The sequence below is a fragment of the Protopterus annectens genome, chromosome 3.part0 (genome assembly GCF_019279795.1).
Source record: "Protopterus annectens isolate FY-2018-M chromosome 3.part0, PAN1.0, whole genome shotgun sequence".
In the NCBI taxonomy this organism is placed as follows: domain Eukaryota; kingdom Metazoa; phylum Chordata; order Ceratodontiformes; family Protopteridae; genus Protopterus; species Protopterus annectens.
The window spans coordinates 1,637,146,981-1,637,170,414 of NC_056731.1; the positions used below are offsets into that span (position 1 = coordinate 1,637,146,981).

The window sequence follows — 23,434 nt, forward strand, 5'->3', positions numbered from 1 at the left end:
GCATATTACAATTGTGAGTCTAGTGGCCTAGTATATTTAGCATTATGTCGAGCTTGTCAGGCTTTCTACATAGGAAAAACAGAGAGAAAGCTTAAAAGGAGAATTTATGAACACATGTACGATATACAAACTAAAGAGGACAGTAATGCCTTGTACAAACATTCACTGGAATGCCCTAGTGTTTTTTTTTTTTTTTTAGATTTTTTGTTTTGGAAATGGTGCTTTTTATACTTCAATAAAAGTGTTTTGCTGCATGAATTCCCTCCGAGGACTTCTATAAATCTGTCAAAGCTCAATTAGAGGTGACACTCTGTGTGAAGTAGACCTAAGGCTTAACATCTGACAGACTTCTTTATCAGCCCAACTTATCATATTTATTCTAACTGTACAACTGGATATTCAGATTCAATTTCTAACCCTCACCTATTCTACTTGCAGCAGTTAGAGAAAATGCAGGCAAAGGTTGTGGATGAGGTTCAGACACTTTCTGGGACTCTGGCTTTTTAGCAGACTTAATGTTCACATTTGCTGATGCTGTAGGCTTCATCTTCTTTGATGTGGATGACCTTGCTCTTCTGGAGCTAAAATAGCTTTTTAAAACAGGAAACATCTTAACTGATTCTCTGAATTTTTATGGGAAATGGAGGCAAAATCTTAGCAAATTTGGAACTTAAGTGTTATGACCCTATCACAAGCAATATAAACTACAACTGTGCTTATGTGGTGGAGTCTTGCTTCTGCAGATGCACTTCTTCTATAAGCCATCCAGTTTTAACAGTAGGCAACAGCCCACCAACCAAGAAATATACTTGTATATTTGTTAACCTGGTGGATACACTAGTCTGAAGACCCTTTTCAGGTATGACGTATGTCATAGGCAAAGGACAGACAGTAATGACAGTATAACACACCTTAAAAACATTGTACATACATACAAAAAAACAAAACAGAGAGCATCATGTCAGTATGAATTTGTGTGTAAAGAAAAATGTACATCAACAAATGACTGTTATTTACAATAAAGTTAAATTCTCAAAGTTTATCCTATATATATATATATATATATATATATATATATATATATACATACATATACATATACATATATATATATATATATATATATATATATATATATGGTACTTGCGTATTAACGCAACCAGATTTTCACAGTTGCGAAAACCACGATCTTGAAATACTGTCATTAATGTTGGAGAAATGTAGTCTAACGTGTGTCCTTGCACCACAACATTGTCTTTTCTGTAGTGATGCCAATAAAATTTAAAAAACATACTGTTCGTCTTTCTTTCCACACTTCAATGGTAGCATTACTCTTCTTTCAAGTCCGCCTGCTGCGCGGTTCTTTCTCGGAGCAACACATGTTGTGAGAAAACTGTAATATGCAATTATTTCAACATTTCTGAATAATTCCCGAAACTAATGACTGCAGTTCAGGGCATTCAATGACATTATATGTATAAGTAATGTTTTTCGGTTTTTATTCTGTATCAGTCAGATGACAACTCCCTTCTTGATACTTCTGAAGCACTGCTGTAATTCTGTCGTCTGCTTTTCTCACTCTGTAGGATCAGTTTTTCAAAGTCCTGTTTTACTGAAATACCCAACAGACTGGCTACCTATTGTCCTCTACATTTCAAAACCTTAATACTAGCTGATGTCAGTTATACTACAGATCATCTCCACCTTCATTTTACAATGGCAACAGTTAAAATGCCCGCAAAGTTACTGACACCCTTCCAATTCGGGGCAATTAAGTAAACACCAAAATGACTGAAAGACAGTAATAAAACATGTAAGGGGTTTACCACGGAAAGACATTTATACAAGTGCAGAATATCCACCCTCATAATGTCAATTCATTAACAATGCAATGGTTCTTAAAAGATTGATTAAAACATTGCTTACAAAGACCAAGTTTAGCAAAACCAAACTTAGCGTTTCTGTGTTTTCCTTCTGTGAAGGATATATATAAAATCAGGACAAAGCCTAAAGTTATAGGAGGACAAAGACTGAAAAACAGGGACAGATTTTAAATATTTCTCTAACTTAGAAAGTTGATAAACAATATATATTGCATTATCGTACATTCTCTGAAGAATACAATGTTTGAAACTCAAAACTATGCTATTATTTAGTGACTTCAAACCTCTGTGATTTTAAGAAAACCACATGTATGAGGAACATAGCAAAAATATAAGGCAATAAAACTTGACATCCTGGGAAATCTGGACAGTTGAGAGTTATGGAATCTATTTTTTTTTTTTTTTGCAGGGTGTATACTAAAGCAAATGCATTGAAAGACAGGAAGGTCCAACTGGATTAATGAAAGAAAAAAATGATAATTTTCACCATGTTGTTAGAAAATATTTAAATTAAACTGAGTGAGAAAATTAAAATGAGTACAATTGAAAAGTAAGTTTAAGCACCATCTTTTTAACAACTTCCAGTCATATCTGGAATTTGGTGGCCTATGGCCATTTAAAGCATCCACAGCTCAGCGTGGCAGAAGAAAGCTAGAGACAAATGGTACAGCGATGCCCTAAGACATAGGAGAAGGGACCATGGTATCCTGGGAACGTTTTATATGCAGAATTGTCAATGCCCGTCACCCCTATTCCTGCTGTTATGAAGGACGGACTTCCTATTTTCAGATACTGTAATGCTCATGATACCAAGCAATGCTGTATAAGGCAGCTTTATACTATTTTATCGGAGGTTCTATAAGAATACGTTGGAGAACATGTAAACACAACAGACATTGTTATTCTTACTCTGTCTTCTGCTTTCTGTTGAAGAAATTGGCCCACTCTGAACAAGTCTTCCTGCTCCCGACCCAGAATACAGCAGAACTGCCAACAATTAAAGTCATCAAGTATTTTATCATGAAAAGGCTGAGTTCTGGTCTTCTTAGCACTTGTCTCTTTAAAAGAAAAGAAAAAAAAAACAGTTAAACAATTTCTTCAAAAGAAATCTAGAACATAAATTAATTAATAAAAATGTAACTCCTTAAATGGTCGCACACAGTATGTAGATACATGCAACATTTTTATTTAATTATTTATTTTGGACTTGTTTACTGGGTTTGCCCAATTGGCTTTAGTCAAAAACCCTTTTCAGTGGAGGCCTGGTGAGAAAAACTCCAACAAATTACAAACATTTTTAAACTGAATAATATACACAAACAGACAAAGAATATATGTTGATAATTACACATACATTTGTTAATTAGATCAAATTCATACAAAAGTAGAGGCAACTATTACAGTATAAGAGACACTTGTGCATTAGTAGATATTGAGCAGTGGCCGTCTGAAAAGGTGTATTAGACAATAAAGGCTTGTTACTATTCAAAAATGAGCACGTTGATTGGATAGTTGAACCAGCTTAACTACTGTAAATTAAGCATATGCCAATACCATTGAGTGACCACAGACTTTCTATTGTTATATGTTGGGAGACCGAGTAAAATACAAGAAAAATCAGGTACTTTCTGCAAAACTAAACAGGAATGCAGAAGACTGAAGTACACTTACACAAATACATTATTTAAGAAAGGCTAGTAATTTCTTTCTCAAATATAATTGCATAACAGCAGTAATGGACAGCTGTGCATGGGTATTATCAGGATTTGCACATGGACTGCTTTGTTTAATCACTTGTGCTTCGCCCTCATGCTCAAATAACACCAACTGTGGGTAAATCCTGATATATCCATGCCCAGTTCTGGATTATTGCTTAATTAGTAGGTTTGTCAGCTATATAACAGATCACATGATCTGTGCTTAGAAATGAAAATAAATGGAAGTGAGGGAAGGAACTTGGTAGGGCAGAAAATGTTAATACTGTAGTTAAGAGGTGAAGTGTAAAGTATGTTCAGAGACGGTTATATGTGCTCAAACTAAATAATTCAACAAACTAATGAAAAATTAAAACATGGAAAAAACACCACGCTAGGAAACAAAAACTGTATGTTAGTGCTTTCGTTTACTAAAAATATGTAAACTTCTGCAGACCTGTCTGAAGAAGTTTACATATTTTTAGTAAACGAAAGCGCTAACATACAGTTTTTGTTTCCTAGCGTGGTGTTTTTTCCATGTTTTACAGTTATATGTACTGCCAACATAGAGTTTACACTACAAGTACAAAGGTGGAGGGTGAGCAATGTCACAAAATAACTTATAAACAGCTGACAGAGGTTAGTAAAACTATGAAGCAGAATGTGCAACAGAACGTTCTCAGTACAGGAACATACTAAACTACTTTTGCTTGTATTCATCATACAACAATCGTGATTACTTCACATTGCACCTGGCTGTATCATACCACTGTTACAATAAAAAGTCTACATTAATATTAGACAAATGACCATAAATAAATAAAAGTTAAGTGCACTTATCACAGTGCCAGATATGTGAGAAGAGGTCTCTCTGCAGTACGTAGCAAAACTGACCTTGGGCATTAATACTAGGCAATGAGCAAGACTTTCCAGACCAACAATTCTCCATATCCAACAGTGTACTCTTCCTTCCTTCCTCTGGACCATGTTAAAGCTCTTCTTAAAATATATATTTCCATAAACAAGAAGAAAATGCATTAGGCATGGGAATGGAGAAAGTGTTGGTTACTGCAGACTGACTTCTCATTAAAGACTCATTGTGAGAACATGCTCACCATAATAGTAGAATTTCAAATAACAGGATAACTTGTGTGCTACAGTTCCTTATCCATGGTAACACCTGTCCTTTTGGCCTGACTTCCACAATTTTTGTTCATCTCCAGAGTGCAACTTTAACTCCTTTCCAGGCAGTGAATGTTTTGAATAAAATCCAAGATTCCACAATGTCATATTCATTTAGTTTTTTTTTTTTTTTTTTTTTTTTTTTGGGGGGGGGGTATTACCAACAAATGTGCCCTGGTGCCTGAGATTATGGATACTGGCTCACATCTACTATCCCAGCCCATCAGTAAAGAGGTTGGCTGAACCATCTCAGAGGTTGTGTAAATATGGTTCGGTAGAATAAGGAACATGTGCCCAAGACCCCTACTTTCCAAACTGAGTGAAATATGGTGACAGGCAGAAAACCTTGCAGAGAATAACCAAAGTCAGAACATACATGTGCAAATCAGAGAGAAAGACAGGACTCTCTCCCTGTCTTCTTGAGCCAGTGAGAATCATCTTTATAATTTTCTTCCACATAACAAGGGATACTCATGTGCACTCCCTGGAATAAATATGCAAGAGATACAGGGCTCCCCCAAGGATATCCAAACTTCAACAGGCTAGATGCTGTGAGAGAGGAGAACAGGGAAGGGGTAAATATGCATATGGACAGGACACTACATCCTACTCCAAGATGGCCAAGAAGATAAGTAGGGGATTATGGAAGGGAACCAGTACCTCAACACTGACCTACTTTAGTGGGAAGTTCTTACATGACTGTACTACATTCTTGGGACATATCATTGCTGCAGCTGAGTAGCGACAGTCCCTGAAAATAGCAGCTGCAAAGCCAGCAGTAGCACTGGAAGCAATATCTACTCCACAGAGCTTATTGAAGGTGCTGACTGATGACCATGTAACTGACTCAAGGAATAGCCTGTGCACTCACATCCTTGGAAAGTCCGCAGTGGCTTTGGCACTGGATAATAAGCATACTTGTGCCAGTGTTCAAGAACAAAGGGGCCATTCACAACTGTGGAAGTACAGAGGTATCAAACTCCTGTCACATTGCATGAAAGTTCTGGAGAGGGTGAATAATAAATAAATACGAAGAGCAGTATAAAGTAAGATGGGAGATGTGCAGCTCAGATTCAGATCAGGATGCAGCACAACTAACCCAATGCCTGCAGGGAGATAGATAGTTAAGAAGAAGCTAGAAACGAGGACATAGTCCAACTGGGCATTCCTAGGCTTGGAGAAAGCATACGACAAGGTCCCAAGAAAGCTGATTTGAGCAGTACTGCATGTGTGCGTCAAACATTGGTAGAATTAGTGCAAGCTATGTACAAGGACCCAATGACTCAAGCACAAACAGAGTTTGGTCTCAAAGTGGGTTTCCAAGTGGGTGTGCATTAGGGTTCAGCTCTGATCCCACTACTGTTCCTATTGGTAATGGACTACATCAATAAACAGGTCAGAGGGGGTAGATCAGCAAAGTTGTATCCAGAAGATGTGGCAGAAGATGTGGCATTACAGGCAGATTCTGAGCAAGAAATTCAGCAAAGGATAGGGGAATGGGATGCAAAACTGAAGGCACATGGGATGAACCTGTGTATAGACAAAGAGTGGTAATGGCAGCAAATGGGGGAAGAGAGAAGAAGCTGGGAACTGAGATAGAAAGGAAGATAGTGGAACAGGTTAACAGCTTCAAGTATCTGGGAGAGATGGTTGAGCAGAAGGGAATTCTGAATGAAGAGGTGAAAGCTAGAATCAAAGCAGCTATGGCCAAATGGCATTGAGTGTCAGGTGCGGTGTATGAAGAAGAATGCTAAAGAAGGTGAAAAGTAAGGTGTACAAAACTGGTGTGCCCTGTACTACTATATGATACAGAAAACTGGGTAGTTTCAGAAGCTAGAAATGACGGAAATCAAGTACCTGAGGTGGGTGGAAGGATGCTCACTGTGGGAAACTCAAAGAAATGACATATGAGTGGAAGTCAAAATAGCCTCAATTGCAGAAAAAAGCAAAGAGAACAGATTACAGTGATTCAGGCATATGCAGAAAAGCAGAAGACAATCTGGTGAAGAAGAATTGGGACACACAGGAAGAATGCAAGAGGAAACAAGGGCATCCAGCAAACAGATGGATGGATTGTGTGAGAGAAGATTTGTTACAGTCAGGCATGACTGTCGAAGAAGGAAGGATAGTAGCACTGAATCAAGAGAGAGATGGTGACAGTTGACATAACACCCCAACCCCATGTAGAAAAGGAAGTTTATGATGATGATGATAATAATGATTAAGCCTAATTCAGTTAAGTCTGCTGATCACGGACTTCACAGCTGCCGCCCGAGATGCTGCATCCACAGCATCACAGCCACACTTGGACTGCTTAGTGACCTGTCTGATTAAGGTTCAATAACTGGCCCTCAGATCCTCACAAGACACCTCCTCTATCTTCTTCTTCATCTGGTCTAGGACAGCAATTGGAAACTTGACCACAGATGTCTGACAATTAATAGCTCTGAAGGCTGGAGTAGCTGCTGTGTACACTTTCCTCCCAAACTAGATGAACACACTGTCTCCCACATCACTGGGTGTAGGCACCAGTTGTCTCTCTCTCTCTATTTTTTTTTTTTATTCCCCAAATTGGTCCCTTTGACCCTGAAGAACCAATCCGGCTTCTTAGCGACAGGTGCTACATGTCAGGTTTCTTACAGGCTCCAAAAAAAACGCATCTTCTAGAGCTCCCAAAAATGGCAGAAATGTCCCAGGTTTAGAAGCATTCCGGCCCAGTAAATCAAAATACCAGTTCTTGTCATATAATACTTTTCTCACTTCCTATTTGAAGTGGAATTTCATCCTGCAAAGAAAGTCTCCAAATGAGATTTCCCCTTTGTGTGAAGCAGAAGACACAATGTAATCAGAGTCTGTGTAATACCAAAGGGAGAAGGCTTCTTGGATCATTAATGCAATTCTCTCTCACTCTCTGGGGAGTCATCACCCATCTCTGCAGAGGGTTCCCTTTTTCTCTTGGCAAAAGGGACCAGACCTGAAGGAACCTCTAAATCAGATAGCCATTCCTAGGGAACAGTCTATGGGGGGATGGATATGGACCCACCTGTTACTTCAGGATCTCTTAAGCAGGGCCACTACTTTGGTTACCAGGGACTGAACAGGTTTTCCAGACCTTTACCCTCATGCTTTAATATCCTCAGACTACCATAGTGGTTAGACTGTCTGCCTCTTCCAAGATGACAAAATGCACTTTGACCACAGGCATTTCAGGTAGGGTAGCCGATTCAAACTTCATGTGAGGGGCTCACAGCTCATTCTACAGCGCTTTGATCCATAAGCATGATGGCCTCCAAAGAAGTTTTGGCAGAGGCCTTGGATCCCTGAGATGTGAGCACCAGTGTCTGCAAAAGCAGCTCACTGAAACCCAAATCCTTGAGCACTGCAAGCACATCTGATATCACTCTTGCATTACCTGGGTCCCTGCCTGCCTTCATAGATCTCTTTCTAATCACTTTTTGGTGGTAGGGGTATCTGAAGTCAGAGATGACCTAGAAGAACCCATGGCGTCCAAGTTGAAAATCTCTTCTAATTTAGTTTTGTAGGGAATGCTCCTTTCTCCTAAAAGAGTTTGCCATAAACCTTTGACAGCCCCCTTCATCTGAGTATCACACTATGCCTAAACAGAAAACGTGCAAAGTGGGATAGTCTTTGCATAACATTTGTGTACTGCAACAGCACGTTTCAACTACACAAAATTAACTGTCAATAACAAAATATATTAAGTAATAAGATAAACATTTCCCTCCCAAAAAAGGTATTTATATGACTGGGCTTCGGAGCACGCTGAACAATGCCACACAAGCCAAGCACAAAAAGGTACATATCCTGTAAACTGCATCATCAAAAATAGTATAATTGTGTAAGAACTTAACCACAACAGTAGATGTCCTACTGATTAGTGTTGTACTATCCCTAGCACATGGGTTATGACTGCTGTCATCTGGCTTTACCTCCTCAGTGTTGTAGTGTGACGTATGACCTCTGCTCACAAGCAAAGGGGTATATAGGCAGATGTACGACTAATTCCTCAGACCATCTTCAAACCAGCAGCCTGAAAACCCCTGAGACAGAAAAACTGGCCAGCTAGGAGGGGCAGAGTATGAAATGGTAAGAAAGCCTTCTTAGTTCTAGGGTGTTTCCCATAGGATAGGGACTGAGGGAGGAACAGTGAGTAAGGAGAAAAATAAAAGTATAGAGGGGAAGCAGGGTGGGAAGGAACACTGCACCAGTGATTAGTAGGACATCTACTATAATGCTAAGTTCTTACACAGCTGTTATATGTTCTGACAGAAATCACGGTTGCGGTATTCCTAAGACATAAGTGATTACCAGAGCTAAAAGAAAAGTGAGGGTGGTTGATAAAACAGGCTAAACTGTCCAATAGGCAAGATAGGACTGACCTAGCAAAGGCATCTATATTCTGTAGTGCTTAGTGAAAGTGTGTAAAGATGACCAGGTGGCAGCCTACAGTATGGACTTAGCATCCACTCCTTTGAAGAAAGCTCCAGAGGCTACTACTGCTCTGGCAGAGTGAGCTCAAGGGCATGAGAGCAACGAGTTGCCACATAGCCAGTAATAAAAGGAGATGGCCTTCGACATCTAGTTTTCAATGGTTTGGTTAGAGCACTACAGATGCAATGTTTGCTCGGAGAGTGTTATTGGAGAAATACAGAGAGGGTCAGGAGTTGCATTGTGTCTTTGTAGACTTGGAGAAAGCATATGACAGGGTGCCTAGAGAAGAGTTGTGGTATTGTATGAGGAAGTCGGGAGTGGCAGAGAAGTATGTAAGAGTGGTACAGGATATGTAAGAGGGTAGTGTGACAGTGGTGAGGACTGCAGTGGGAGTGACAGATCCATTTAAGGTGGAGGTGGGATTACATCAAGGATCAGCTCTGAGTCCTTTATTTGCAGTGGTGATGGACAGGCTGACAGATGAGATCAGACAGGAGGCCCCGTGGACTATGATGTTTGCAGATGACATTGTGATCTGTAGTGAGAGTAGGAATCAGGTTGAGGAGACTCTGGAGAGGTGGAGATATGCTCTAGAGAGCAGAGGAATGAAGGTCAGCAGGGCTAAGACAGAATATATGTGTGTAAATGAGAGGGAGGGTAGAGGAATGGTGAGGTTGCAGGGAGTAGAGTTGGTAAAGGTGGACGAATTTAAATACTTGGGATCAACAGTTCAGCGTAATGGTGAATGTGGAAGAGAGGTGAAAAGAGTACAGGCAGGGTGGAATGGGTGGAGAAGAGCGTCAGGAGTGATTTGTGACAGATGGGTACCAATAAGAGTGAAAGGGAAGGTCTACAAGAGGGTAGTGAGACCAGCTATGTTATATGGGTTGGAGACAGTGGCATTGACAAAAAGGCAGGAGTCAGAGCTGGATGTGGCAGAGTTAAAGATTTGCACTCGGTGTGACTAGGATGGATAGGATTAGGAATCAGTATATTAGAGGGTCAGCTCATGTTGGACAGTTTGGAGACAAAGCAACAGAGACTAGATTGCGTTGGTTTGGACATGTGCTGAGGAGGGATGATTGGTATATTGGGAAAAAGATGCTAAGGATGGAGCTGCCAGGTAAGAGGAAAAGAGGAAGGCCTAAGATAAGTTTTATGGACGTGGTGAGAGAGGACATGCAGGCGGTTAGTGTGACAGAGCAAGATGCAGAGTATAAGAAGAAATGGAAAGAGATGATCCGCTGTGGCGACCCCTAACGGGAAAAGCCGAAAGATGATGATGGCTGGATACCGGTTTACAGTCTGTGAAAGAAAAACAACTGACCAGATTTTTGAATAGATTTTGTTTCGTTCAAATAGAATCTTTGCTGTTTGTGAATGTCCAGAGACTGCAACATCCTTTCCTCCCGATTCTGTGGGCTGGGAAAGAAGGTAGGTAAGTTTATGACCTGATAGAGACAGCAGTTTTAGGTACGAATGAAGGATTAGCCCTGAGGGTTGCACTTTCTTTGTGAAAAATAAGAATGGGAGGAATTACCATAAGTGCCTGAAGCTCTGAAACTCTCCTAGCTGAGGTGAGAGCAAGAGGTAGGACAGTTTTCCAGCAACAGAATTTAAGGTGTGCCGAAGCGGACAGTTAAGAGGAGGTAAAGTAAGCTTCTCCAGCACAATGAAGTCCCATGTAGGGGCAATGGGCTTTCTAAGTGGTCTAAGATGTAGGACCCCTTTAAGAAACAACCTGACCTCAGAGCGTAACATAAGTTGGGGAGTGAGATGTAAACAAGAAGAGATGGCCGACAGGTGGATTTTGATGAAAGAACAGGCCAGACCTGTATGTACAGCCCATACAGATATTTCAGAATGGAAAGTACCTCTGATTAGTTACGGTCTTGTCCACTCCTTTGACATCAATAGGAGAATCTCTTCCATTTGAATATGTAAGATTTTTGAGTAGCAGGTCTCCTGGGTTCTTGGTGAATCTTAACATTCTGAGAAAAATGGTGTCTGTAAAGAAGCAGAACCCTAGCATCCACAGTTATGTTCAGGGATGACAGACTGGGTGAAGCAGCAACCCTTTCTGGTGTGAAGAGATCGATTTGATATGGCAGCTTCTAGTACTTGCCCACGGCTAGAAGAAAAAGAGGAAAGCAAATGCCGTCTTGGACAAAGGGGAAGCACTTGTTTTTGTTTTCTTTTTGGGTCTTTAGAAATCTTGTAATGAGAGGTAGTGAAGGGAAGGCATACAAAAAATCCCTTGTCCACTGAAAACTAAAATCATCTGTCCACCAAGCTGACAGATCCTCATTTCCTTCATGTTGATGCATTCTTTTAGTAGCATTAGTTGCCATCTGCTCTGTACTCGTTGGGTGCCTGATCAGGCCCTCATGGCTTGTCCAAGGCATTAGCGTTCATTTCTGAGACAGGGTAAAAGGAGGAATCACTGGTCTCAGCACTCTAACCTTGCGGGCATAAACTGTTTTCAGCTACCACTGGATTTTCCTCATATGTAGTCTAGCTAAGGGCAGCAGCTGCCCTGAATCCCAGAGCCCTTAGGTTCTATATGGCTGAGCACTGGCTGAGGAAAGGGAGGTTGTGGAAGCAGTCTGTAAGGCTCTGCCCCCTTCATACAGGTCTGCAGGAAATTACTAGGCTAACGACTCAAGATCCCTTACAAGCAAGGCCATTATTACCCAGATTTTCAGTACCTAAGGGCAACAGGATGGCTTAAGTTTGTGCCTATGCCTTTGGATATTTTACAGACTTGCCCATGTCCATAAGGGACAAAGGAGCCACACCAGGAGTGAATTTACAATTTCCCATCCATTGATCCAAACTGCGTTTGAATAGTGTCAGGGAAGGGCTCTGCTTCCTATGACCAGGTAGCCTGTCCCAGAGAAGGGTCTCTGAGACACAAATCTGTCCCTCCAGCACGTTCTGTTCACATCACAGGCGAGGTTTAGATCTTTGGATTGAGAAATCATCACAGACTATGCTAATGACCCAAGGGACTTTCTAAGTCTAGTCAGGTTTTCCTGAAATAATAATGATATCCTGTATCCTAACAGGACATTTGGCCCAGACATTTATAAGCTACCTCTGTCCAAAGGGACATTGGTGCATGGCCCGATGTAAATTTCTTATTCCTCATCCACTGGTCTAAGTTGTGCTTAAACTGGGTAACAGACAAACTCAGCTTCTCATGGATGGGAAGCCTGTTCCACAGGTGAAACAGTCTTTTGGACACATACCTGTGTCTCCAGCATGGTTTGTTTAAGTCACAGACAAAATTCAGGTTCCTAGATCATCATGCCCTTTTGCAAATGTATAACAGTTCTGTCAGGACCGGATTTCCGAATACCTTGTAGGTTGGTCATAGATATTCGCTTAACAGTCGACCAGAGTTAGAGTAAAGGGATAGAACTTTTTGGCGATCCACACAAGACATGTTTACACCCTGTATTTTTTGTAAGAGACCTCTGAGAGCCCTCCAGTTGTTGCAAGTGCCTGGTCAGGTACATGCCGAAAGATGTACTGTACTCAATTACTGGTCTGATGAGGGCAGAGTATGGTGGAGCTATAACCTCTCTAGATCTGGATGCCATGCCCTTACTTATAAAAGTGTGGCACACAGAAAGACTTCCTCATCATCATGGACACATGTAGGTCAAAGTTCAAGTTAATGTCTACTTGTGTACCTAGATCTCTCACCACTGGGTCCACTCTTAAGGGTGTGCTATTAATGCTGTAATTTGCAGGGGTATTCAACTTCTCAAAGGATACAATTATGTTTTTTTTTTTTTTTTTTGCTTTTAGTTTTAGGCCATAGCTCTGGCACTAATTATCTGGCTGATTCAAACCTTTCTGAAGGAGATCTACAATGTTGGGGGATTCAGTGATTGCCCCCAACTTGCAGTCATCAGCAAACTTGGTCAACTAAAGGCCATCTAAATTAGCCTTAACTTCATGGAAATATATTTTGAACAGGAAAGATCCTAGCACTAAGCCCTGTTGTACACCACTAATAACTGGCCTCTAGGTGGATTTGGATGCCCCCACTCTAACAACAAGTGTCCTGTGCGTTAGCAAAGTGGTTACCCATTAGGTGGCATAGGAATTTATACACACTTTTGTGAGTTTATCTACAATAACAGAGTGGGGAATTGTGTCAAATGCCTTAGCCACGTCAAGGTAGGTAGTATGCGCCGTTTTACCCTCATCCACGGCCTTGGTGACTTTCTCAAAGAAGTCCACCAGACTGAGCAGGCATGAAAGTACAGTTGTGTACACATCATAAATGTAGATGTTCGAGTGTATTCACGGTTGCAGTCATTACATTTGGGTAATCTGCCAGCAGGTTGCCCTCAGTCGGCCTGATTAACAAAGTCTTGGGTCTTGCGTCGGTTGTTGTCCCTTCTTCCATGCCGTCAGGTCGCCAGGGGTATAAAATATGCAGCCGATGCCATTACATCAGTTTTTCTTGCCCCAGATGTCAGGTGCCGCCCGAATGGGGAGCAAATAAAATTAAAAACAAAAATATACCTCCAACCAAAAGCAAATACACCAGAAAGGCTTTTAAGCATAGTAAAAGAAAATAGAGGTATAGTAAGAGAAAAACAAGGGGCTGGAGGGAGGGTAATCAGGACTGCAACAGTGAATACACTCGAACATCTACATTTATGGTAAGTGTACACAACCGTACTATGTTCTTCGTGTTTCACTGTTGCAGTCATTACATTTGCGTAGATTCCCAAAGCTATGGTTGGGAGGATGGATTTATACAGCATTAGGACCAGCTATAAGGCCCTGCAAGACAGCAGTGGCAAAGCCAGCTCTGGATTTAGAGAAAAATTGGTAAATGATAATGCTTGGTGAAAGTATGCACTGAACTCCAGGTAGCAGCTTCTAGAATATCCCTGGTAGGAGCACCTCTGAGAAAGGCTGCAGAAGTTGATGCAGCCCTGGTGGAATGAGATCTGATCCCCTGGGAGATAGGTTTTCCATGGTGCTTATAGCAGAAAAGAATGCAATGGCTTATCCATTTAGAAATGGTTTGTTTAGAAATAGCCTTCCCCTCTGCCCAAGCAGCAAATGCCACTAGTAATTGTTCAGATTTTCTTCGAAATTTAGTTCTGTCCAAGTAGAATCTAAGTTGTCTGTGCACGTCCAAGGAATGCAGAATCTGTTCCCCTTTGTTCTGTGGATTGGGGTAGAAGGTTGGCAAATTAATGGATTGGTTAAGAGCCACACTGGAAACCACCTTGGGCATGAAGGATGGACTGGTCCTCAGAGATACCCTGTCTGCATGAAAGATGATGAAAGTCTCCACTGCCATAAGGGTCTGTAATTCAGATATCTTTCTAGCTTAAGTGATTGCTAAAAGGAAAGCTGTTTTCCAAGAAAGAAATTTTAAGTCTGCAGTAGCAGCTGGCTCGAAAGGAGGTAAAGTGAGCTTTTCCAAAACAAAGTTAAGGTCCCAGGCAGGGGTAGGAGCTCTCCTGGGTGGTCTCAAGTTCTTTGCCCCTCAGATACTGCTTGAGCAGGGGGGATGAGAAAAGAGGGGTGATTCTGTGTTACAGTGAGCTGAAATAGCTGAAGCATGGATTTTAACAGAGGAAAAAGACAGGCCCTTGTGAAGCATCTCAGTTAAGTATTGTAAAATCTGAGGTAAATTGGGCACTGCTGTGCTCATCCCTAAAGACTGGTTCCAGGCGCAGAATCTTTTCCATTTGTCAGCATAAGATTTTCTAGTACTAGGTCTTCTCGCCTCCAAGATGACATCCATCACAGGTTTGCTGAGGGATGCTAAGTGTGAATTTAAGTGATCAACCAAGCTGCAAGGTTCAATGTTTTGAGCTGAGGGTGCAGAATTTGCTTCTCCTGCTGAGACAGCAAGGAAGATGTTGGAGGCAGGTGCCATGGAGATATTTGTGACACACTGCACAGGAGTGGGTACCAGTGTTGGCGAGGCCAATCTGGAGCAATCAAAATCATTTTTGGTTTGTCCTGTTTGACTTTTAGCAGAACTTTGGAGAGCAGAGGCAGAGGGGGAAAGCCGTAGACTGATAGGTTTTTCCAACTGAAGGACAGAGCATCCACTTTCCAGGCATTTTAGCGAGGAGTCCTTGTGCAAAATTTGTTCAACTGGTAGTTCTGGGGGGAGGAAAATAGATCTATGTCTGGGCTCCCCCATTTGCTCTTCAACATGTTGAAAATCGGTGGTTCCAGTTTCCACTCGTGTGGGTCCATGAGATTTCTGCTTAGTCCGTCTGCCAGTGTATTCAGTTTTCCTGGCAGGAATTGAGCTTGTAGTTGCACTTGGTAGCTCAAGGCAGTGTCATGGCTAGTCTGCAGAGGGGATAGGAATGTGTACCCCCCCTGCTTGTTTATGTACCAAATAACCGTGGTGTTGTCAGTCTTTACCATTAGTTGTCCTGGATGAATGTAGTCCTTGAAGGCTGTCGGAGCATTCTGTACAGCTAACATTTCTTTTTGATTAATATGTAGGTGCATTTGATTTGGGTTCCATTTGCCCTGAATGCACTTCCCTGCCAGGTGAACCCCCCCATGCATAGTCTGATGCATCTGTAGTTAGGGTTTGGGCGGCAGGGGGTAGTGTGAATGGCAGTCACTTGTTTTGGTGGCAGGCCTCTGCCCACCATAGGAACTCCAGGCATAGGCAAGGTATGATAGGAATCATTGTTTCCAGGCTGTGACAATGTTGACTCCATAGACGTTTTAAGTACCACTGAAGATTCCTCATATGTAGTCTTGCATATGGAATTAGAAGAATGCAAGAGTCCATGAACCCTCAAGGCTTGCAGTATTTGTCTTGCAGATAGCAGGGTTTTTGTGGCCACTTGTTTGAAGTAAGTCACCAAACGAATTTGCTTTTCTGGCAAGAGGAAAGCCATCTGGGCAGTTGTATTCAAGCTTGCACCCAGAAATGTAATCTGTTGAGAGGGTACCAGTTGTGATTTCTTTTCGTTTATGGTGTACCCTAGACAAGTTAGAACCCTTTTTACAAATGCCAGGTGATTTAGAAGTATGACCTTGTTTTCTGCCTGAATTAGACAATCATCCAGGTATGTATATATTTGAATATTTCTTTGCCTGCAAAATGCAATTACTGAAGCCAGGCACTTTGTGAATACCCTGGGTGCAGTGGACAAACCAAAGGGCAGTGCAGAGAACTGATAATGCAAGTAGCCTGCTTTGAAGGTATCTTCTGCAAGATTACCGGATTGGGATATTCAAGTAAGCTTCTTTTAAATCTAGAGTTGCCAACCAGGCATCTTTGCCTAGCATAGGAAGTAACTGGTGAAGTCATCATCTTGAATTTTGGAATGTCCAGAAAGGTGTTTAGAGTAGACAGGTCCAGAACTGGATGCCATGATTTGTCTTTTCTGGGTACCAGGTAAAGCCTGGAATAGAAACCTTGTCCCTTTTCCTCTTCTGGTACCGGTTGAATAGCCCTCATGTTTAAGAGGAGAGTACTTGTTTCTGAACCTCTGCCCACTGATTTGGGGGCAGGTCTGGCCACCCGTTTGGTGTTGGCAACGTACATTTAAAACCCATTTGTCCTGGGCTATGAGTTCCTAGTTTTGTGCTTGAAGAGCAATCTTTTCCCCCAAATGGGCGGCTAAAAGGTAAGTGCTTGGTAATTTTAAAGGAAAGCCATTGAGACTGTTTACCATAGGGGGTGTCTTGTTATTTCCAAATTTGGAAGTGGAGGCCCCCCACTGCTTAGTTCGGAGAGTCCCTTGGGACTGAAACCTGGTGCTTTTGGTGTGTCTTGGTTTTGGCTTGAGAGGATCTGGAAGGAGCTGGAAAGTACTAATTCTTAGTAGGCCAGTGCCTATTAAATCTTGGAAGCTGCACTTATAAGAAATCTTTTACAGTTTGCATAGATTTAGCTTCATCTTCCATCTTTTTTAGAACTTCTTCAGCCTTACTGCCAAACAGGCGGTCCTGATTTAAAGGAGCATCCAACAATTTTGCTTTAACATGATCAGGCAGAGATTGCTCCTTAAGCCAAGCATGCTTTCTAAGTACAGACCCAGTAAAGTACAGTTTTGTACCTACCATAAATGTAGATGTCCGAACAGGATAGCATCTGCAGTCCTTACAAATGGGTTGCCCTGTCGTCAGGCAGCCCTTCGGTCGGCCGGATTCCAAAGTCTGGGTCTGGCCTCGGCTGGTGTCGCACTTCACCCGACGTCATCTCTGCTGGTCTTCGGGTATAAAGGCATCAGCCGACGCCATTTTCCTCAGTGTTTCTTGCCCCAGATGCCACTTGCCCTCTTGGAAAACTAAATTTTTGGGTAAATGCCAATGTTTCCAAAAAAAATAGAAGGCAAACACAAAAAATAAGCATGTATGTACATATATACAAACAAATACACCATAAGAGATCCCCCCCCAGCTAGCTATTAGGTGGGCAAATACCCTAGGAGTACCACAGAGGGGAAGGAGGGTGGGTAATCCTGACTGCAGATGCTATCCTGTTCGGACATCTACATTTATGGTAGGTACAAAACTGTACTATGTCCTTCAAGGATGCATCTGCAGTCCTTACAAATGGGTAGAATACCACAGCCAAACTAGGGGAGGAGGAAGAAGAATTATGGTGTAGTTAGGATCCCTTGCAAAACAGCAGTGGCAAACCCTGCTCGGGATCTAGAGTATAGAGGTAAGTTATAATGCTTGGCAAATGTATGCACGGAGGTCCAAGTAGCAGCCTCAATAATGTCCTTGGTAGCCACTCCTCGTAAGAAAGCTGTGGTAGTGGCTGTAGCCCTTGTAGAATGAGGCCTTATGTTCTGTGGAATTTGCTTTCCATGGTAGGAGTAACAGAATCTTATGCAATTTCCTATCCACTTGGAGATTGCTTTTCCTTCCCTTCCTGTTGCATAAGCTACTAGAAGCTGGTCAGTTTTTCTATTGCCCTTGGTTCTGTCCAGGTAGTAGCGCAACTGTCTATGTACATCCAAGGTATGCAGCAGTCTTTCCCCCCTGTTCTGTGGATTGGGAAAGAAGGTAGGTAGGTGGATTGCCTGGTTTAGAGATACTCTGGATACCACCTTAGGCATAAATGTAGGATTAGTTCTCATGGACACTATCTTGATGGAAGATTAGGAAGGGTTGTACTGCCATTAAAGCCTGTAGTTCCGAAACCCTTCTTGCTGAAGTAATTGCCAGTAGGAAAGCAGTTTTCCAGGATAGGTGTTGAAGATCTGCTGTTGCTGCTGGTTCGAATGGAGGAGTGTCAATTTTTCTAGCACAAAGTTCAAGTCCCATGCTGGTAATGGTGGTTTCCTAGGAGGTTTTACATTCTTAATTCCTCTCAGGAACTGCCTGAGTAGAGGATGTGAGAAGACACGCGGATCGAAGCTGTATTCTGCAGAAATAGCTGATGCATGTATCTTGATGGAGGGATAGGACAGGCCTGTATGGAGAAGCTCTGCCAAATACTCCAAGATGTTGGCAATATCTACCTTTGACACATCTTTCCCTCTTTCAGTACTCCAAATGACAAACCTTTTCCATTTTCCTGCATAGTTCCTTCTTGTTGAAGGTCTGCGGGCCTCAAGGATAATGTCTTTAACCCTTTGGGATAAATCTGGGTTAGTTGCTCTTATGTAATGTTCCAGGCAGTCAGTTGCAGAGTTTTCAGGTTTGGATGCAGGATGTTGTAGTCGCTCTGAGTTAACATCAAAGGAATCAGGGTAGTGTCCACGTTTCCCCCCGAGACATGCTCCTCAGCAATGGATACCAATGTTGTCTTGGCCAATTTGGAGCTATCAGAATTATCCTTGGGCGTTCCTCTTTGATTTTCAGTAGTACCTTGTGTATCAAAGGAAGAGGAGGAAATGCATATGCTGTCAGGCCTTTCCAACTGAAGGATAGAGAGTCCACCTTCCAAGCAAGTGGGTGGTATGTCCTTGTGCAGAATTTCTTGAGCTGGTGATTGAGTGGGGATGCGAATAGGTCTATTTGTGGCATTCCCCATTTCTTTGTGATGGCCTTGAAGATGTCCGGGTGTAGCATCCATTCGTGAGCATCCGAGGTAGTTCTGCTTAACATGTCTGCTAGGATGTTTTCTTTTCCGGTACAAATATTGCCTGTAACTGAATGTTGTAGCTCAGAGCCATATTCCATAGGTCCAGAGCCATTCGGCATAGGGGTATGAATGAGTGCCTCCCTGTTTGTTGATGTACCACATGACTGTGGTGTTGTCTGTCCTTATCATCAATTGGCCTTCTTTGAGGAATGGTCTGAAATTCTGGATTGCTAGTTTTACTGCCAGCATTTCTTTTGATTTATGTGCAGGTGCAGCTGATCTGGAGTCCATAAGCCTTGAATGCACTTGTCCAGCATGTGGGCCCCCAACCGAGGTCTGAGGCGTCCGTTGTGATGGTTTGGCTTGTTTGAATGTTGTGGAAGGACAAACCTGGGTTTGACTGGCATGCCTGAGCCCACCATAGGAACTCTTGTTTTAGGCATGGGATTAGTGGTATTTCGGTTTCTAAGCTGTGCCTGTGTTGAGACCATAAATTCTTTAGGTACCACTGTAGCTTTCTCATATGCAGTCTGGCATGGGGACCAGGATTATGCAGGATGCCATGAAGCCCAAGGCCTGCAGTACTTTCCTTGCTGTTAGTTTGTTCTGCTTTGTTAATGCCAAGAAGTAAAGAGGAAGTTGTTCTTGTTTTTCTGCAGTTAGGAATGCCATCTGTTTTACTGTGTCCAATTCTGCACCCAAGAATGTTCTTGTTTGGGATGGTATCAGTCTTGACTTTTTAAATTGACTGTGTATCCCAGGGCTTGTAGTAAGCAAATGACTCTTTGTAAGTCTTGTGTCAGCTTGCTTTTGTTGTCCGCTTGTATCAGGCAGTCGTCCAGGTATGGATAAATTTGGATTCCCTGAAGCCTGCAATGAGCGATTACTGATGCCAGGCATTTCGTGAACACTCTGGGCAGTAGATAAGCCAAAGGGCAATGCTGAGAATTGATAATGCTCTGATCCTGCAAGAAATCTGAGGTATCTTCTGCAATTTGGTCGTATGGGGACGTGCAGGTATGCCTCCTTGAGATCTAGAGTTACCAGCCAATACTCCTTGCCCAGCATGGGAAGAAGTTGCTGTAGGGTCAGCATTTTGAATTTTGGAACAATGATGAATGTGTTTAAAGCGGACAGGTCGAGAATAGGTCTCCAACTTTTCTCTTTTCTTGGTACTAGGAAGAGTCTGGAGTAAAATCCCTTGCCCTGTTCTGTAGGTGGTACCCTTTCCACAGCTCTCATCTTTGTTAATTGAGCTATTTGTTTTAGAGCTTCTGTCTTTTGATTTGGTGGTAGGTTTGGCATTCCTCTTTTTACTGGTATGGTGTGGAAATGAAACCTGTAGCCTTGGTCTATAGTTTGCAAAATCCACTTGTCTCTTGTGATATAGTGCCAGTTTTTTGAAAATAAAGCTAACTTTCCGCCTAAGGGTGCTGCTATTTGTTCCCTGGTAGGCGGTGTGAGAGCCAAGTCACTGTGATTGTCCTGTTGCAGTGGTAGTGGTTGTATCTGTGCCTCGTTGGTTATTGCCTTGCCACTGGCGTCCCCTGTAGGCACCTCCTCTGGATTGATTTCTGCCTCTGGAACGTCTATTCCTGCCTCTCTGAGTTTTAGAGGAGTCTGGAAAGGACCAATTTTGCAAGGCCAGTTCCTGCTAAACCTAGGGGGCTGAACCTGTAAGAAATCTTTAACTGTTTGTACAGATTTTGCCTTCTCTTCCATTTTCTTCATTACTTGTTGGGCAGGAGAACCAAATAGACTGACCTTATCCATAGGAGCATCTAATAGCTTTGCTTTAACATGATCCGGCAAGACCTGTTCTTTCAACCATGCATGCCTTCTTATAACTGTGCCAGTCATGGCTGATCTAAATGAAGCCTCCAGTGCATCAAAGCCACATTTTAAAGAATGGTTACTAACCTGCTGAATGTTATTCACCATTTCTAGAACATATTTCTTATCTAAGGAATCATCAGAGGACAGTTTCTTAGTTAACTGATCAAGCATAAACTCTTGGTATTGGATCATATGAAACTGACAGTTCAAAGCTCTAGCTGAGAGAGTAGCAGAGGTGTATACTTTTTAACCCCATCTCTCTAAGGACCTGGATTCCCTTTCAGAAGGGAGAGGGTTTTTGCTGAGGTGAAGCTACTGCCTTAGGCCCCTGGGAGATAGTCTCAGGATCTGCAAAGGAGCCTTATATAAGTGGTGATGAGTGTCCGGTACCCTGTAAAACCTATCGGGCTTAGCAGGGGCTGGAGGTAAAGTATCAGGAGCAGTGCAAGCATCATTAAATGCATCATCCACAACAGGAAGAACTGGAGGTATAGCTAAGGGCCTATGTTGGTAAGTGTAAAAAGGTCCTAAGCCTTTTTCTTGAATCTGAGAAATCTTGTCCCTGCCATTGGAATTGCTCTCTCATGGCATGTAAGGTTTCCCCAAAGGAAAATTCTTCTGGTGGAGAGGCAGAAGGAATAGATTCTTCAGCATCGGAATCTTCATAAGTAGAAAAAGGAGCCTCTGGATGGTCTGTATTGTCTGTATCATCAGAAGAGTCATCTGAGGACATTGGCTCAGGGGGCTCTGCTCTAGGTCTCTTTTCTGGAGGTTGGGAGGCCCTGTCTGGGTGAGATTGGGATCCCCTTATTAAAGAGATGAGATCCTCTGCCAGAGTAAGCATTTGGGAACTGGAACTGGGCCTGTGAGAGGGGGGCTTAACAGGCACAGACTTAGCAGTTTTAGCTGCTTTAGCCCTGGCAAAGGCCTTTATAGACATGGCTGCAGGAGGCCTAGCAGCACCACATGCTGGGGTAGAGACATCCAAAGGGATGGTGTCCGATAATTCTAGAGAAACCACATTAGTAGGCAAAACTTCAGAGGCCGATTCAACTAGGGTAGAAGGGGCCTCGGTAGTAGTCATGGATTCGGCTGTAGATTGACCCGTTTGCTCGGTTTCGGCCGAAACCGAGACACTCGCGGTTTGCTTAACCGTGGTTTCGGCCGAAACCGCGGACCACGAGTGTCGGTTCTTTTCTTTGCGTTTAACAATTTGAGTAGTCAGAGGATCAGACGGCATAATGTACGCAAAATCTGTGCCGAAAAACTGTTCAGCAAACTCCGACCGACGCCTAAGCGTTCGTCGGTTGAAGGAAGCACAGGCTAAACAAGCTGCTACGTCGTGGTCTGGGCCTAAACAAGGTAAGCAGTAAGAGTGGAAATCTTTATGAGGTATTTGTTTCCCACAAGTTAAACAGTTATTCACTTTTTCTGACATCGGCTGAGGCAAGAAAGAGTCCCCAACGGGGTACTTAGCTTTTAGAAGTCTTCGAAGTAGTATTCGGTAGTAGTAATCTCTGGATCTGACCGACCGGCACTTGCGAACAGCTTCTGCTTCGGGCGCCACGCGGCAAGAAAGACTGAGGAAAATGGCGTCGGCTGATGCCTTTATACCCGAAGACCAGCAGAGATGACGTCGGGTGAAGTGCGACACCAGCAGAGGCCAGACGCAGACTTTGGAATCCGGCCGACCGAAGGGCTGCCTGACGACAGGACAACCCATTTGTAAGGACTGCAGATGCATCCTTGAAGGACATCAGCAGACCTGCAAGAGGCCTCCACTAAAGAATAAAAATCACATTGCAAAGTATGTTTTCCAACTTGTTCAGCAGAATGCAATAAATCCTGTAAATCTTTATTTTCCACACAGTCAGAAATTAACATCATTTTCTGTTTAAGCAGTCCAATAATATGCTGTTGATATTTTAACATATGAAATTGGCTGATTGCCAAGGTTGCAGAAGTATCAACCTTTTTACCCCAGTATCCAGCGCCCTGGAGTCTGTATCAGTAGGGGTAGGATGTTTAGCAGTAGAAGCCTTAATGCCTTTGGGTCCCTGAGAAATGGTTTCTGGATCTACAACAGGGTTTTTGAAAAGGAACTTGTGGGACTCATGAACCCTGTAGTATCTTTCTGGTTTACTAGGAGCCGAAGGCAGGGAATCAGAGGCCATATTGGATTCCGTAAACACATCAACAATGTCTAGTACAGGAGGTATAGCCAAAGGCTTATGCTGAGGTAGGAGGAGGAAATCCCTAAGCCTCTTTTTAGATTCAGAAAATTCCTGACTCTCCCAGTAGAAATGCTCCCTTAAGGTATGTAA

General features: G+C 42.6%; 1 protein-coding gene across 1 annotated transcript in view; it reads right to left on the reverse strand.

Annotated features, from left to right (window-relative positions):
- Nucleotides 1–23,434, reverse strand: part of FZD6 (frizzled class receptor 6) — a 685,037-nt gene that overhangs the window by 242,071 nt on the left and 419,532 nt on the right. The window contains exon 4 of the mRNA XM_044065670.1: nucleotides 2,793–2,941. Within this exon, the coding sequence (XP_043921605.1) occupies nucleotides 2,793–2,941 (149 nt within the window). The remainder of the gene's footprint in view (nucleotides 1–2,792; nucleotides 2,942–23,434) is intronic.